We start from the raw sequence: 19067 nt of genomic DNA, 5'->3' as shown, positions 1-19067 counted from the left end.
TGTTCAACTCTCAAGACAGTGCAAGAGCAAACATGGAGCATAAAAGATGATATTCTCTAACAATTCCAAGCAAAGGAAAAAGATTATAGGTAATTCAAGACAAAGAATCTATGATGGAAAACATTTTTTGAGAATACAGGTGTTTCCCAAAGGCACAGCCTGAAAATTATGTAGTGAGGCTTGTGTAACAAAATATAAAACACAACATGACAGAAAATAATGGCAATTGCATTTGTGAAGACAATAATCATCCACAAAGCAAAAAGCAATAGCTCCTACATATCCTAACCCAATCCTGTCTAAAATGATTCAAAAGCAGAGTAAATCTTGTCAAAAGCATTTTACCTTAAAAAAAAAAAAAAAAAAAAAAAAAGTATTCAAGGTTATAATTTATTTCTTAGGATTCTGATCTTTTTGTAAAAATTAACAACTGATATTAAACAGAACAGACTGGAAATTAAAGATGCAAAGTTATAATCATGCTACGAGTCATGCCAGAACTGTCTCAGAGGGCTGTGAGGCCCTGGCACTGCTGCCAGAGAGCTGTAAGCACCCTGTCCCTGGAGGTGCTCAGTACCAGGCTGGATGGGCCCTGGGCAGCCTGAGCTGGTGGAAGCAGCCATGGCAGGGGGAACAAGATGATCTGTAAGGTCTCCTCCAGCCTAAGCCATTCTATGAATGTCTGTAACGTCTGTATGGCAAATCTTACTATTACAGCCAGTTAATAAAAGATCTACCAAATACACATGCGAAAAAAAAAAAACAGCCTTAAGAATGAGCTCACACTGAAGGAACAAACATTAAAGCAAGAAAAAAGGATCGCAACTAGTAACATGGGAAGATAACAAACACTCAGAAGCTAAGGAAGCAGCAGGTGGGAACAACAAATCTGTGAGAGAGATACTGAAGAGCTTCATCTATGGCACTCATACCACCAACTAAAGCCACATTTCTCTTATGCAAATGTTTATTATGCTTAGACTTAGAAAGAAGATACTTGAAAAAAATGACAGACTCGAATAAATTCTTCAATCTGTACTTATTGTGGACTGAAACTTAGCATAAAAACAAACTGCATCATCAGGAATTCGGGTAAGATCACACGGAGGAAACAAAAGTCCTGCACAGAGTACACGTCTGGTTAGTGAGAAATTCCTCACCACTCAAGCACTGCTAGGATAGTAATTAATTCAAGGCACTGCTCTCTTACAGAATCCATAAGAAAATTTACTGCAACACATATAAAGCCCAAATTCACATCTTGCATTCAGCATCCAGACACGCCATTTGAAAGTATTATCATTTTCCTTCATTATCTCTCTCTCAGTAGGAAGGAGCGGAATTTGCCATGCATGAGCATACAGCATCACTTTTATATAGAATTTAATAAAATGCCTTCTCTCATTTTGGATGATGAACATCTAATCTGCCTAGGCAATATTAAGCACAGATGACACAGTATGAAATCAGAAGCAAGAATCCATAATGGGATAGCAGAGACCACCTGCAGAGGAGAACAGCAGTTCTGCCAACTTCAGGAATGATACAGAATGATAGAATGTTTCTCATGAAAGCAATTATTTCAACTCCATTCCCTTTAGAATGAAGACAGACTTGTAAAAGAATAATTAGCTTTGTAATTGTTCAAGCAAGCTCACACTCACCTTTATAGATAGGAGGCTTCTCTTTGTCAGTTTTCTCCCTGTTAGCCAGCTCCAGAAAATCTTCTATCAAATCCAACGATATAAGGGATTGGCTAAACACTAGGCTGGAAACAGACACACAGAATTCAACTCTGAGGTTAATTATTGTAACAAATTGCTCATTCTGAAACAACTTTTCAAACGAACAATCTTTCTAGACACAGTGAAAGACTTTGGGGGGAGTACATGTATATACACAAAAACTCACGGATGGAAATTGCAAGCACACTTGCTTCAGAAACCAGAGCTATAGTATCCAATCTCTAGATTGAATGAAAAACAGACTAATGTATTTAACAAGATTGTTTAAAACACTTCTAAAATTGACTTACACTTTGTCCCCAAGCTCCTCTGCCATTCGAAGGATTTCAAAGAGAAGAACCATTTTCCCAGAATGTTCCAACACCTCAGCATCTGCATCAGTGACAAAATCTTTGTACCAGTCTGGAGCTGGGCTACCAGGATTGGATGAGGAAGTAGCTTTACCTATGAAAACATACACAAAAAAAATCAGAGATAAAGGCATGGTTTCCATTTAAATGCTTTGAAATGTTATTTTTTAATGCTGCAGGATATTTAGACAAAAAATTCTATTATCTGCAACTTTTCCCCACAAGTATAACTTGATAGCTTTGTTTCCAACAAGCATGCATCTTTGAAAATTCATTCAAATCACACCATTGAAAAGCAACTACTCATAAAGTGATTTGAAATCCGAAATAAACACCTGAAATTCTTGAAAAGTTAATGGTCTTTTGAGTTACCCCAAGACCATCTATTAAGAGGAATTCACAGACAAAGCTTTCAAGTGTTCCAATGATACCACCTGTACAAGAGATTGCGTCTCCTCTCACCTCTGCGATACTCAGATTTAAAATCTCTTTTTCCAAAGCTAATGTAGAAGACATCAGTATATAAAGTAGTATATAGAAGGGAAAAAGTCATTATTTCTCCCCTTTTATATTATTTCACTATAGAAGGAAAAAACAAATTCCACCATCATCACCTGTCTTTTTGCAAAGTTCTTTAGGAAGGTTTCTTGCCTGCTCACCTGCTAACACACCACTACAATAACAACACCTGTAGAACATGTTACATCTTCCAGGTGTAACAGTGAGGGACAAACACATTTGTTAAATGTTTTCAATATTCTTCCATTAGCATAGTAAAAAAAAAAAAAAAAAAAGAGAAAAGCAGCATAGTAGTCTCTTAACTTTGCATCTTTTCATACTTATGAATTCAAAAAGTTATCAGTTGGAGCGCATTATTAGAAATAGCAGAAACTGTAAGCATAGAAGGGGTACCTGGCAAATTCCTTAATTTCATTTTGCACAAAGCAGAACAGCCCTCTTAAATTGTGTTTTCCAAAATGAAACTGCATGGTATTTGATTTACTTGTATAGTATTCTCACCTTCTTCTGATTTTATAACTGATGAAGGGTTGTTTCCAAGTTCTTCTGCATTTCCTTCTCCACCTCCACGAGATCTTGAATTCCAGACTTTAATGACTTCAACGTCATTATCACTGCCACTCCCACTTGAACTACATTCTTTCTTCCCTTTTTTCCCCTTGGATTTTTTTTTCCTAGAGAGACAGCATTACACACCTATGTATTTATTTTTTTGAATCAGATTGCTAGAGGACATACACGTAAAAATACATTTACTTTTAGAGAGATCATTTACTTTTATAGACATCCTCTTCTAATAGGAAGATAAATCCAACTACAAACAATAAATAAAAACTTAATTACTTTGCATAATCATCAGAACTTAAACTCATTGAAGTTTCATCGGAATCTGAAGCTATGAAGTCATCCATACTGTCTTCATCAAAGTAGCCCTTAAAAGAGAAAAAACAGAAATTGTATTCAGTTTGTTCATCCAGAAGCTTTTATTAAATCTTCAGCCATCTGCTTATTCTTCATTAAGACAATGTTAAGTTGCACAAAAAGATAGCCTTTCAAAATGTTTTAAGAATGACAACATATGCTGAAACTAAAAATATGACAGAAACAGCAGTAAAATTACCCCACAGCAACAAAGATTTCCATTAATTTGATGAAACTTTACCTAACATTTGGCATAGCTTATTTGGAAAGTACTCAATAGAGAGTATTTTGATACATCTAATTTACCTTATTTTCTTTACTAATATAGTCCAGCTGCAAACACCAGGGATGAGTCCAGATTCTGCTCAACATCTGGAAATCCTGGAACAGTTTAGCTCCAGCTTTGCCTCGTCCACCTTCATTGCCGCCACCTACACCTGACAATAAAGTTCAGGTTTGAGAATGAAACCTTGAAGTACAGTAGCCATATACTGCTCCTCCTTTGAATGATCTGTTAGCACAGGACTGAGTGTTCTTTCCAGACGCACACCATATTGTAACATTTCTTGTAGAAGAGGTGAAATTAGTCACAGGAGTTCTTCTCCTAGTTAAAGCTGTCAAAATTAGTTTTTCCCCTTTCTCTCAACAATGAGAAACATGATACCAATCTTACATCAATATACTTTTCTCCCCATTACAGGAATGAATCCAAATCTCCTAAGAAGGGCTATCACGTCTATTTAGATTGTATAATCAGTTTTCATAAAGCAGCCCAAGCTAGAAGACAGAATAGAATTTGCTATTTATTTTCATTTTTGTTTTCCTTCATTCACTCATAACACTGCATTGATCTGTTACAATAAAGAATTTTAAAATGGCCAGCATATTTGCATTGTCCAAGCACAAAGTAGCACCACTTAACAGAATGTTCAAAGTTGGACATTTTTTGTAGTTTCAAGTACCCATTAAGCAGCAAAATAACTCTTGGTTCTTGAAACAGATTGGTTTTTGTATTTATTGTATAAAAATATAAGGCACGTATGCCTACAAGAAAACAGTATTTGCTACATCAAAATTATCAAATGTCTACGGCACAGCAGGCACAAAGCTCACTCAGAGCATTTGCTCAACAGATAAGGCAATCCCAGAAGACATATAGAAAATATTTTAACAAATCAACTCTTGCTTTGTTTTAATCATAAAACAGCCTTAAGAAATTTCACATTTATGCATCCCTATGATGCTGAGAAAGGGAAATATAAGATACACATTCTTAAGTTCAACTTTGCTAAACTTAACCTGACAGAGAAACTCACTGTATCAAACACAAAGTTAATGTCTCCTACAGACTTGTTCAGAAGTGAAAGTAAAACAATATGATCTGTTTGTTAAATGAAGGAAAAACTGAAAATCTTAGAAAATGGCATCTAAAATGTGAGTTTAGTTTTACATGCCTCTATTATGAGGCACAGGAAAACAATTTTAAGCATTTGCAGATGAGAAGCAGCCATTCTTCTATATTCGCTTTTTTATTTAATGAAAATCAGAGAACATGTCCTTTTCTGGAAGAACTCTTTAAATACATAAGTAATCTAGAGAACTAACATGGGCCTCAACAACCATTACAGAGATCTCCTGTAAGGACCTGGGCCAGGCCTAGCTCACACAGCTCTCTTCCCATTAGAGGCAGTTCTTCCTTCCTTTCCCCCCAGTTCTCTCTTTTCAATGTCATCTCTGGCACCAACTGCTGGATGAGCTGACTGGGCTCCCCAGACTGGCAGGACACTAACCCAAGATCCAGGGAGAGAAAGGAAATGATGCTGTCTGCTAATTCAGGGGGCTGAAGCAGCTCACCAAGGGCTGCTAAGTCATGAAACAGTACCACCCATTCTGACAACTGCAGACTTAGGTTCAAATAATTTTATCAAGCCCTCCAAAGTCTAGATTAATCAAACTATTAGGGAGTGCATTTTCTTATAGTTAGTTGCACACACAATCTATTAATAAATAGACTGTTCCAACAATGGAGCAAATTTGAAGCACACTGTAACAAGCCTTTTGCCAGGACAAATCTTCCCCTCAGCTTTAACAAATAGTGGATTAAGGCCTACCTCCTCTTGGCTGCTGCCTTCCCTACTGAAAAAGGAGGAATTGAAAGACAGCATCTGTAAAGATTTCTGTACAGAGTAAAATAGTTGTAAACATCCAGCGCTAATTTTTATGCTCATCAATCATCCATAAAGGTTTTACTTTTCCATCTAAAAGCATGGCAGACCAACAAAGTCAGGCTCAGAGAAGCTGAAAATAACTATTAAAAAAAAACACAAAACAAAAAAACCAATCTTGCTTTGTAGTAGAAGTAGGCCAAAGATAACCTACAGAACTACTCTAACTCTGTAATTAAGCAGCTGCTATGAAGAACTACAGCCATAGAATGGTTGGGTTGGAAGGGATCTTAGAAGTCACTGAGTCCCAAGCCCTGCTGTGGGCAGACTGCAAGGAGATGTCCAGTTACCACTGGAGATACCAATGGAAGTGAAATTACCTTCACTAGTACTTCAAAACTCTTACTGCCATGACTTGCACCAAACAGCAGCATCACACAACACAACTACACAAGGGATATGTACCTGGCAGTTTGTCTAGGAGATTGCAAGCTGTACTGCCCAGAACCTAAAGTCATTAAGGCAACACAATGAATTTCATACTGCTATAAATTACAGCCTGACAAGCTACAATGAATCTTTCCTTCCAAGAACAACAAGAATAGAAAAAAAAATTTTTTAAACATCCTGCCAGAGCAAGAGACAGGTGGCTTAACAGGTGGAAAAAAAAAACACAACAAACTATGTAATGTATTTTATAGCCACTGCAAAAACTGAACACAGCTTTCAAAGCTTTGGCAAAAGCCTATCAGCAGCACATTAAACACTGCTTTGGAATTCAGCACATTCCCATTCTAGTAGTCCTATATGGTGCTACAAGATGTTGATACTTGGACACCTTGATAAACTGAAATTACAAGCTCAGAGTTTTATCTCTCATGTAAGTGAACAGTACATAAGTCCAGAGTAACGTATATTTTTTCCCCTTTACACACCTTACATTTTCAGTTAAACAACATTAAATTAATTGGGAAGAAGCGAAAATGGTTACTGTGAAAAACAGACTCGAGGTTTAGAAAGAGTGTTCCAAAGACAATATTTGACAAGTAATAGTTTCAGCTGGGATAGCAGAAAAGGAAATTGCCAGAGTTGACAGTGAGCTTTCACCAGTGCATCTCAATTTTAAGTTTTCTTCCTCCAGTCTCATTGCCAATATCTTAGTTCTTGGAAGAACAAAACATGAAATAAAGTACATTTACCACAACCTGAAAGTAGACTACTACTGAAATGCATGCATTACAATTCCCCCCCAAAATATTTATGTGCAATCAAACGTTTGACAGCAATTCAGATTTCAGAGTTAAGGTAAGTCTTAGAGGAAGCGAAAAAATCATCTGTAGGGCATATAATACATATTAAAAAAACCCAAACCAATGACAATCTCATTACCTGAAAGAGTGGTAGACACATACCTGTCAAATGATCCAAGTAATACTGGTAGAGCTTGCACTGAATAGGTGTCATTCTAACTTCTAGAACATACTCATATTTTGGTGGGAGGAACTTTGTTAATGCTGTGTAATCTTTCCTCTGTAATTTTACAAGTGAGATTTTAGTCATTATAAACATGAAAAGTGATCACTGAGAGCTTAAGAACTTTTGGCTACTTGATCAACAAGGCATTAATCATGCATAAATCACAATTATTCAGATTGCCCCATAAAGGGGGAAAAAAATAACCCACTATATCAATCTATTTAACAGGCACTGTCTGTAGAAGCCCACCTTATATAATAAACATAGATGTCCAATTAAAAAGGAGATGGACCCATCAACTGCATGCCTCAGCTCCAAATCCCTAGGAAGATGACTGCAGCTTCAGTAACAGCCCAGGTGCTTTTATGTTTCATTTTTTAATTCTAAAACCATTCCTGGGAAAGCATGGGTAAGTCAAGCAGCTTATACCAATGTTTTTATTGCAGGTGAACTGCACTCATGCTAACTATCTTCTGGTTTAGAGTATGTCATTTCTGAATACTTCCTTGTTTAAGGCAAAGCAAAATTTATTTTATTCGTTTTTTCTACTCTACTAGATTCTGCATCTCTCGCTATCTGCCCCTCCATCCAAACAGTACCTGGTGTACTGATCCTGACCAAGACACTATTCAGGAGCAGGTGACCCCAGCAGCCCTGAGAGGCATTGGTCAGTGCTGCACACGCAGCGTGGCTCTCAGGCTTCAGCTGCACAGCACAAATTCCTTGGCTGCAGGATGACCTCAGTCAGCTCGCTGTCAGAGAGGAGCCTGTGGGCAGCTCCCACTTGGTACTGGAGATAAACCACCTGCAAGGCCTTGCTTTTATCTGAGATGGCAGCATCCCTTGGGAACAGAGTTTTCTTTTAAAGAAACTGCACATCAGACCCAACAAGAGCTTCCCTCCACAGACAGGATCTGCTCTGTGCAGTGCGACATCCATCCCAGGCTCCATCCAATGCTGCATGAGTGCAGGGCGCCCAGCACCTGAAGGGACCCAGCATTTGCTCACAATGTCTGTCCTCTCCAGCCCAGAACAGACAGTAAGGGCCTTGGCTAATAGGATTTTGCAGCAGGATCACTTTCACTGTAACAGTTCATAAGTCTACTGATTCCAGTTTTAGGGAATTAAATGTTTCATTATATTTACAATTGGAGTATCCATTCTACTTGCCTTTTCTATAACATAAGTAAATTGTAATGAGGACTGGTTTGTGCTCCTGTGCTGCTGTACAGATGCATAGAACTGTGTGTGCTAATATTTGTATTTCCAATACTATCATCTTCCTGTAGGAAGTCCTTCACCACTCTTACACACTGCCATAAACCTTTCTATTTCTTTGGAGGTGACCTAACTCAACATGGGACCATCCCACTGTGACCACTTCACCCAGCTCCCTGTGACTGTTTAATCAACAATCAGTGACTGCAGCTACACAGAACACATCGCAGAACAAACAAATCTGTTTATGAAATACTCAAATAACAAATGTACAGACTTTTGAGTGCTTTTATCAGAACAAGATGGAATAACTCTTCCCTCTCCCCACAGCTATTTCAATTAATTAGTTATGGTACAACTGTTCTCACCTGAACGCATCCAGCCAACATCTCATAGAGAATATGTGCTCTCTTCTTCATTACTCTGACATCTACCAGAGTGGAGTCTGCACACTGACCGTTCTGAATTGGATTTATAAATCGATTTCGGAATTCTTTAATTGAACCAAGCAAATTCTCCTTAATAAAGTTAACCATGCAGTGATCTAGAACAAAAAAATCAAGTTCCCATTGTTCAAAAGCACAAGTACAATATTGGGATTAATTCTAAAACAAAGTGAATGTGTTACATCTAAGCTAAGCTAACATTCTGTTAAGCAAAAATACCCAAATGCAACATTTTCAGAAAAGGGCATCTTAAATCGATATACGCTGTAGGCAGAAAAATAACTTCTAAATTTAATGTCAGATTTAAAACTTCCTCATCTTAGATATATATAGTTTTATATATATATATATATATATATATATATATATATATATATATATATATATATACATATATATACACATATATAAATAGTTTGAGGGTTTCTGTACACCAAAGCAATTATACGACAACACGTATTTGTAAAGACTCTGAAATAGATTCAATAACATATTAATTATTAAAAAATTATCACAGCATGCTATCAGACAGAAATATTAAATATCAATAGCTAACATAGAATTATATTAGCTCCCAAGGCAGCAAACAGAAATTATTGTTTTAACAAATTTACTAAGAACACTGCCCTGCAATAGTTAAGAACAATTCAAACTGATGCTCCTGCAAGACCTGGTCTACTCATTTCCCTCCATACTCATACTCCCTCCCTTTCTCTTTGGACACACTGAGACTCATCTAATCCTCTGGTGAGCAACATCAAGGAACTGAACTGTCAGAAAGCTGTATCATTTTGTAGCATTAATTTTCTGATACTCCTCATAGTGGTTCCCTGAGGAATCAGATGTATGCGAGGTCATGCCAAGAGAAGGGATGGAGGAAAGGTCAGATGCCCAGCAGTTTCAGCTTAACTTCACTTGAACAAGATGGAAGTACATCTTCAGACAATAATTATATATGAAAAATGCAGAAAGCCCTTACTGGTCTCCCCCCCCAATACAAACACAGCAAAACATCTTCATCATGTCAAATTCTTTTCTTCTATTCAAAATAAATCTATCTGTAATTATATACTGCTGAAAGGTAAGAGTACATTCAAAGAAATAAACATATCTTAAACAAGAGAATTACTCACATTCTATAAGATTATTTTGCAGTGGTGTTCCTGTCAGAATTATTCTCCGCCTTGAACGAATTGAATTCATTGCCTTAGAAACAGCAGATGCTTCATTTTTTAATATGTGCCCTTCATCACAAACAACAAAGTCAGGGCCTAGGAAGAAATAAGAACATTAGATCTTTTCCATCTTTTATAACCTCAAAAAAACTGGCAGCCTAAAGAAGCTGAATTTTTTTCTATTAATGTTTATTATTCTTTTTTTTTTTTTTTTTTTTTTTTAAGCATCATTTAGTTCCTTTTTTATCCTTTACACAGGCATTCCCAGAAACCAATCTGGTAAACTGCAAACTGTTACTTGTAAAATCTTCAGGGAAGGATTAAACACAGCTTTCTAACACAGTCCTTTAGAAACTGTCTATCCATGCAGCCAGTGCATGCCTGTGTTTTCACTCACTCTGTCCCAATGCCTGGAAGCTGTTCTTTAAATTCAGCTTATGCTGCCATCTACTGATGCTCAGTCAATTAAAACAAAAAATAAGGTAGACACTAATTTTTCAGAAAGGCAACAGATCAGTATCAATAATAAGGGTAAGCAGGGCAATGGAAAGTCTTATCTAAGACATACAAACACAATTAAATCTGATCTGAATTACAGACAAGTGAATTCGCAACGATTTGCAGCATCTCCCCGCCAGATTTGACAGCTTATATGTTAATATAACACTCAGATATTGATTTGGTCTAGTGCATTTCCTTTACAATCAGACTCAAAGTACATTAGCAAGAAAGGAAAATAAAATATTAATGATGCAAGTAAAATGTTGCAAATACTCAACAATTCAGTTTTCAGTAAAGACTGTGATTTCATCTTGAACAAAGAAGTTAATTTACAAGAAAACAAAACCCCCTCTTGCTTAGACTAAGTAAATGATAGTAAAAATATGAAAAATTTATCTTAGTATATTTTTTCTTGGTTTATTTGGCAGTCATGTAGCATTGCTATCTTGAACTAACATCTTGGCTACAATTCAGTGACAGATTGTCATACATTTGTGGTTTTTCCTTGCTCTTAAAAAAAAAAAAAAGAATTTCATTACGGCAATACATTTCTGAAATTATCCAAAGGGAATGTAAAATGTAGAGACCTCGAGGGATCTTTAGCCCATTTTCTTCATCTGAGATACTAGAGAGGAGAATGGGATGTCTCCTCCCTGAGAGAAGTGAAACTCGGTGACCTCTAATACACTTTCTGATACCCAATGTAAATGATCTCTGATGCCAATGAAGATAAATTCTATCTTCTCCTATCTCCAAACGATGTAAAAAGCAACACATCACAGTCCTGTTACTAAGCAGCTTTTACATGATGGAAAATTTGTCAGTTTAGTCATCATTTTCCAGGCTAGGAAGCATCCAATCCTTCTTTAGACTACAGTCTTCTTTCTAACCTGCTGTACTGCCCACATTTATGCACACTCACTGATAGATACACAGGTATATATACACACAATTCTCCTTTTACTTCGAAGTCTACAAGAATTTAAGCCTGCTTTATACAAATGTTGATTAAAGATCTCTTTCTAAGTTAAACAGTAATGGAAGTTTTAGCAGTAGCAAGAAAAGCCCACAGAATTACTGAAATGCTGCAAGCACAGCAGTGCAGCTATAAAAACAAAAAAAAAAACCACCAAATTTTAAACCAAACAGAGTTTTATCAGTTGCAAAAAGCAGTATGGGAAATGATTTACTACTCTGCATGAGTACATCATCCTTCTATTATTTCACATGGCAGAACTAGTTAATTAACAAAATCATTTCCCACACTATTTCCCCACCCATAAACTTCGGCTAAGCCTTCCCCCTCTGGTTCTCTCTTCTGTAGTATACAGGGCAATATAAGCTTCCACTATAGAACCCATCTACCCTAGCAATAATAATTTTAACCAGACACAAATCATTAAATTATTGCTCAAATATCAAATTTGCAACTTTTTAAATTAAAAACGCTCCTAGAAGCAAAAGTTTCCCTATTTGCTGTCACAGCAGTAACCCAGCACACTGCTTCCTAACTCTTTCACTGGCAGGCTGCCCTCTCGCCAGCTCTGTGAATCACAGAGAGCAAGAAACAAATAATGGTTGGTGCAAGATACTTCTCTTCAATGTTGACAATCCAAATGTGTTTATAAAGTAATGACTAGTAACAGAAGAATATTTCTGTCTCTCTGCAATTAGTTTAAAAAGAGAAGGATCTGAAGTAACATAAAAACGTGCTGAGTTATTTCAACGTTGGTGCTGCTAACACACTGATTCTACCCTACCAAGTAATCAAACCAAGCTTCCATGTTCACATAGTCCAAAACCAACAGGGCACGCTGTGCTGCAGCTTGTGGACTTGCTTAAACCAATAGAAGTTAACAACCTCATCACAAATACTGCTCAATCATGTTGTCCTAAGCTGATAGGATTAGAACAGACCAACACCCACAAGCAGGGTGCAGGAAGTAAAAAAGATTCACAAGCGATGGCACGGGAAACATCACACAAGACACCAGGTCTCTTCCTTAAAATTCCACAGCCAGCAAGCCACCTTACTTCACAGTCTGATGAAGGAAGGGACAACACTATTATAAAAACACATACTATAAACCCTTACACCATGGCTCCCTTACATTTTCAAGAAGAAAAGTAACCTACAAACAATCAGTAATTCTGAAAGTATCTCAACTCCTCTATTCTTTGCTGCAGTCAACAGAAATTTAGAGATCTTCCTGATAAGATTCTTAACTCCTGAGCAAAGCAGACACAGAGTGAGAAGACTGACACATAGGGCTGGTTTTATTCCAAGCTCAATTGTAGCATTAAAAGAAGAACCCAGAGAACCTCCTGGCAAAGCTGTATTTTCTTCACTGCTTAAATAATGCCTGTAGCTTCACCACAATCACAAAAGTAGCTCGTCAGCTATTGTACAGGAGCTACCCTGAGTCAAATCAGCAGAAAAATAGTATTTTCACTTCTCGAACTGGCTCTCTGTAGAAGTAGTCATGTCAATTCTGCTCAGAAGGCAGGGGGTAAAGCACACGAAGAGTATTGGTAGAAAAAAGAATCAACTCCTTTACAGCTCAGCGAAGCTGTTAGATCATTTCAGCTTCAGTATCAAACCACGCCTCCAGGAGGCTCAACACAAATACAACCAGCAGAGGTTTCAGCTCCGTAGAACTTCACAAAAATCAAGCTCACCAAGAACAATTACAAGCCAAACCACTGCTATAAGAAAACTTGTAAAAAAAAAAAAAAAAAAAATTATTTACCACACTCTGAAAGTCAAATAACCTGAAGTTCCAGTTAGATAATTAAAATCTAGCAAAATCTGCTTCTGGAATCAAATAAATTATTTCCCTTTCTACCACATCAGCATTCCCCAATCTAATTGATTTTAACAGCAATATCAAACTTAAGGCAAAGGTATTTTTTAAATAGAGTATTTAAAATAAACTGTGTTGTGAATAACTTTACTTAGTTCAGGTATCTGTTCCCATGTCAGAATATGAAAGAAAATTTTGCTATTTTGGTGAAATTTTCTAATCCTGAGTTTTCAGTTGTTTGTTTTTTTGGTGATCACCAAGAAATGGTTTTCATCAACTTATATATTTTCAGTGCTTACATACGCATCTTAAAAAAGCCTGCTGAGGTCAACTGAGCTTAAAACCAAACATCCATTCCATAGACTGAAAAAAATGAAAAAAAAAAGGCTTTATCTGCAATTAATTAGCACTTCAATAATACTTGTTTGTTCACATTTCTGTGGTATATTTTCAACTATTCTTCATGAGTAGATACTCCAGGAACTGTGGAATTCTAGTGAGGACAAAGCAGTTTTATGGTTGTAACAAATTTGCAGATTAAAATAACCAGCAGTTCACACTTGCAATATATTCCCGTGGTTGCTTCCATACTGGATCTAATAGAAAGACCATTAAATCTATTTACAAAGGACATGGGGTATTTTCTCAACACCCACTTCCATAACTCATTAAAGAGCAACTAGAGATAACCAAACTATTGTGATCTTAGTAATGTCAAGTGTATAATGCATGTTTATTTTGCTCATATATTCCAATCTGAAAACACAGTAGATAAAATGCATGTTTGCATTAATTTTCCACTTACCTGGATCTACTAAAGCTTTATTAAATATTTCTTTCAGTTTTCTACTCTTCACATTCCTGCCTTGTGCAAGATTACGATACATCTCATAGCCTATTATCATCACACCTCCTTCATCTTGCCAGCGCTGCAGCATGTAGCTTCTCTCTTGAGGACGTTTCACAGTTGCTAATTCACAGACCTTTCAAAGTAGGAAAAATATGCTTGAGTTTCTCTTAAAATTCCAAAGCAGTGGTGTAACTTAAATACCTAAGGTATTCATGCAAGTAAATTTTTCACATGTTAAAGTACATTCCTTAGCCTGTATTTTGAGTGCTGGAGCTTCCCAATTATGTAAAACACTCAGCTATTTCAATTTTAAGAACTCTTTTTAAGCCTTAAAATACCTCTAATTTCTCATCGTCTTCTAAACCTTCCTGCCATTTTTCAAACTCATTCAACCAGTTCAAGGCAGTGTTCAGGGGACATACTACAAGAGCCGTCCGGAAATTCAGCTTGTCACACAGCAAGACTGTGTGCAGAAAGCTCACTACCTGCGAGAGGAACAACAAATAAAATAATAAATGAAACACTGAGCATTGAAGGACAAAAAGAAACAAACAAGCATATATATATTTTCACGTATAAAACTTCTCAACAGTGATCTTATTCAAACACACTTATGTATATGTATTCTAAACTCATACACTTACTGCTTTTCTGTTACATGGCTGCTTAAATTCTTTTTATAGTAATAGAAGTTACAACTTGTATAACTGAATTATTTGTATAGATAAACTATTCCACAAGAATCCTTCCCCCCTTTACGTTTCATCAATCATTTTCATAAATTATAATGCTCCATTAGGCAATTTATAGGCATTCTCCCAATACTCACCCCAAACCTTAAATAAATTTACTTCTTTGGACTGCATAACTGTATTAAGTTTCTTAAAAGTGACCTTCAGTCTTATGTTTTGAGCAGTTTTTCCAATGTAGGGCAAATTCTGCACTGCATTTATCAGGTTTTCTGGGATTTAAACCCTGGTAGCACAGTCAGGAATGAATTCTAAATTTCCAAATATTCATCCCTTACAAAGCCTACCTGACAGATGACAATACCTTCTTAAGGCTTAGAAAAATAAAACTCTTTTGATGCCACCCCAGAATACTTCTGTTGGGCTGCCTGTTTTTAAGGAGTAGCAAATAAAGATAGGACTGGGGGTAGCATGTAAAAATCCAGCACAAAACAGAATGTGATCCCAAAACAGATAAAAGCTCTCCCATCACCTTTTTAATGGTGCCCTGTAACCAACAGCTGTAGAACATCCTGAAAGTTCTCTGGATCAAAACTCATTATGTTATAACTCCCATTTAATACACAGCATCAAACTGCATGACTTGCTAAGCAGTGCACGTGTAATTGTTTTTAGATGCTCCCATATCAACAGAATTATCAGTGGTTTTACTACCAATACAAAATTTTATGTTCAGATGCAGAAAGAAACTTCCCATGAAGACTTAGAACAAAAGTCTTACACCTCTAAGAACCAGCAAGTCAGCAATTCCCTAACTGCTTCATTTCCCTAACCATTTATTGACCGTCTTCTCTGCAGTTTACAAAATCTGCTTAAAACATATCTATGATCGAGTTCTTAAGTGCAAAACTATAAATGCCATTACTGGAAAATTTTGGAAAATAATCACATAAGAAATTATTACTGAAGGTACAAAAAGGAACCACAAAAACGCTTGATAATCGTTTATAGCTGTGGCTTCTTTCAGTTATCAAGAAGTTACAGACAAAAAGACTGTCATGATCACATATAAAAGTAACTTCTACCACGATGTATCTCAAATGATTTACTGTATACAGTATATAGTACATAAAGCCTAAATTACAAAGCAATCTAGATTGGATTGCTACTCTGAAAGCTCTTCTATTCTACAGTATTTTGAAAATCTCCAGTATAATCTAACTCCTAAAAAACTACAACGTGTAAATCAGAATCAAGCATGCAAAGACACGCTCTTCAAACGAAGATCCACTTCTACAGGCTCCTGGATTGTCAACAGTTGAGGTCCATTACCTCAGTTCTTATTAGAAGAGTGAAGCAAAATACACTGCAGCCGGAGTTCTTAAAATACGCACTGCCCAGATGTTGTGCACCACAGACAATCAAGACTGCTGCTTGTTAGACCTAAGCAGTACATACAGGGAATGAACGCAGTTTCTCTGTTCAGCTTCATGTTACTCAAATAAATAAATAGCTAAAAAATAAAATTAAAAATAGTAACACTAATACCAAGCCTCCTTTGATTTCCTTCTTTATGGAAGAATCCAAGGAATCTAAAGAATCTCAGGGAGCTACCCTAAGTGCTCTGTAACCATATCCTGTAATTCTCAGGTCACGAAAAAAGGTTTTTCAGGATCAAGAAGACTTAAATAAAATTTGTACCAATTAGAGTATGGCAGAAATAGATATCTCCTACTTAACTCCATTTGTTGAAGAATCCTAAAAGAATCCATTGCAGACATAGGAATGGAAGAATCCATCTTGAGTAATGGATTAGAGAGAAGACGAATCAGGAAAACACCTGACCCACCAAGACATAGCTAATTCTAGCAAAGAGTAACAGATCCTGCCTGCTAGATTCTCACTGAAGATTTTGTCTTGGAGCACATCTCAGTCTCACTTAAAACTAATGAAGGACATCAAGTCTAGCCAAGACAAGTCTGTTGTCCAGCAGCGTTTTCATCTGCTGACTATGCCAAATATCCACTAGTAAGGCAAAGAGCAACTACAGACCTCATACCAAACATAAATATATCAATGATCAGCTGACCATCAACAGCACCTTACAGCATTTTGTTTGGGGAGTTACTAACAAGGTTCTATTACTGACTGCTGTCACTTGCGGATTATGAAACCAGCTATGGCACAAAAATCTTTCATACAGCTTGGAATTCTGGTACATTGATATACTGACCTCTCTATGAATGAACAGATCTTGAGCCTTCAGGTCAGGTGATAGGGCTTCCAACCCAATGGGGGAAGCTTTCACCACAACAGATCAAGATGGAAGAGGATGGTGAAATGGCATTTCCTCACAGACGCTTTGAGGATCCCATCCTCACTGTAGGAAAAAAATAACCTCTTTGAGAACCATCATCAGCACGCTAAAGAGACTGCACTCCAGAGAATGACTGAAGTGCATCCAAATTTGGCACATTTGAAGAGAGAATTTAGAATGAGGTGTTGTACAAGTGCTGCCTGCTCCATCATCTAGACTTGCCACTCACGAACTCACCAGAGCACCTGGCATATCTCCTGTTAAATGATGCTACAGATAAGAAATGCTCCTGGCAAAGAAAGGTCCTGACTGAATTCACGTTGAAATCAATTCTGATCAATTCCTACATCTTTAGAAGTGGAAAATTAGTTTTCTCATGATTCAAAAAAGTTCACAGTAAGTCATTTCAGAAGCCAGATATCCTGATAAGGGTATATCTCCCATCTCCACAAGTGAGGAAGCGTCATATCAGTGAAGGCCAATGACAAGAAGTCCAATGTGGCTCTGCTTTTTATCAGCAGTGATCTTAGTCTAATAGTAAATGGCAGATTTTTCTGGGAAGAAATATTAATGGCCACCTTCCAGTAGGTCAAGAGACACAAAGAAGATTCTTTTCTGAAGGCAAATGATAACACCAGTTAAGGGCACACTCTTTTGCACCTATGAATATAAAGATTCAGCCTCTCTAAGCACAGATAAGACTGTTAAAGCTTCTTTCTTCTTCAGTTCTCAAAAATGTTCACTTCTCTTCCCCAGAATAAAAAGGAGAAGTTCTTCTGTCAACTGACTTTTGCTAAAGAAATTCTTGGGCACAAATTGGCAGCAGAACAGCAAGAAAAGCAACTCACCAGTCCTCTGCTCATAGTACTTGTAACGATGCTAAATGCAAACCCATAATTTTTATTATGAAGATAGACACATGGAAATAAGCAAACAGAAAAGTAAGCACTTCTTATTCCTCTAAAAGGGTATTGAAATGCAGAGAATTCAAGAAAACTGCTTTTGATCTTTTCTCTCTTTTGAAGGTCAAGGTAACCCGACATCTGCAATGGTTAAAAGAGACCCAAGAAAATGAGCCTAGAAGCACTGTCTTAGAGCAACTGCTTGGGTGATCAGTTTCAGAAGAAATATTTTAAGATGAGGATTGAGGTTCTGGTTTTATGGACTTAATAGGAATGGGAATCTGTTCACCATGTAACTTTTTAACATGGCAGAAAAGCCAATTTTTAAATCCTTTTTAAAAAATATGCTACAGTAGTCTATTAGAAAGACTTTTAAAAAGCAATCCTCAACGGTGTAAAAGAGAAGGAATACATGCTGAAATGACAATGGGGGCTTGAAACGGAAGATCTCAGAAAGCCAAGAGCTCTAAAGCCAAAGAAAAGAAATTAAGAAGTGATAAAAAGGATTGAAAATGTACTGTATGGTTTACTGCCAAGGCAGTGAAAATTTGTAGTCTTATATTGTCTGTGATGCACAACAATCCAAAAATATAAACGCACATCAGTGACGTAAAAAAACAAACCAACACTCCCCTTCTCCAATCCAGAAGACTCTAGATTGTAACAAAGTATAGTTTATATTAAATCACAAAAAATCTGAATACAGATACTAAGAGCCCAGCATTAAACAAAAAGAATAATTAAAAAAACCCAAGTGACAGACCTCCTACTTTATCAATGCAGCAAATAAGTCCAAACAACAATGAAGAAAAAAAAAACAATTTGAAGAGTAACACATGAATGGGAATGACTGTAAAGAACAAAACAGGTTTAAGGTTATCAAACTGGCTTAGAAACATAGTTCTCTAAAGCCTGTCTCCTATTAGCTTTATTCTGATATACAGAGCTGCAAGTAAACTTCACATCACTTACAAATACACATGAACTTC

General features: G+C 36.7%; 1 protein-coding gene across 6 annotated transcripts in view; it reads right to left on the bottom strand.

Annotated features, from left to right (window-relative positions):
• ATRX (ATRX chromatin remodeler) overlaps window positions 1-19067 on the bottom strand; it is a 76737-nt gene that overhangs the window by 15861 nt on the left and 41809 nt on the right. For all 6 annotated transcript variants that reach the window (XM_031594446.2, XM_031594448.2, XM_031594445.2 and 3 more), the window contains 10 exons: window positions 14509-14655; window positions 14126-14303; window positions 9974-10111; window positions 8763-8938; window positions 7113-7230; window positions 3842-3972; window positions 3458-3546; window positions 3116-3288; window positions 2036-2189; window positions 1665-1768 (listed from right to left, as the gene is read on the bottom strand). In XM_031594446.2, the coding sequence (XP_031450306.2) occupies window positions 1665-1768; window positions 2036-2189; window positions 3116-3288; window positions 3458-3546; window positions 3842-3972; window positions 7113-7230; window positions 8763-8938; window positions 9974-10111; window positions 14126-14303; window positions 14509-14655 (1408 nt within the window). The remainder of the gene's footprint in view (window positions 1-1664; window positions 1769-2035; window positions 2190-3115; window positions 3289-3457; window positions 3547-3841; window positions 3973-7112; window positions 7231-8762; window positions 8939-9973; window positions 10112-14125; window positions 14304-14508; window positions 14656-19067) is intronic.

Source organism: Phasianus colchicus, chromosome 14, assembly GCF_987193195.1.
Source record: "Phasianus colchicus chromosome 14, bPhaCol1.hap1.1, whole genome shotgun sequence".
In the NCBI taxonomy this organism is placed as follows: domain Eukaryota; kingdom Metazoa; phylum Chordata; class Aves; order Galliformes; family Phasianidae; genus Phasianus; species Phasianus colchicus.
This window is presented reverse-complemented; position numbering and strand designations above follow the sequence as displayed.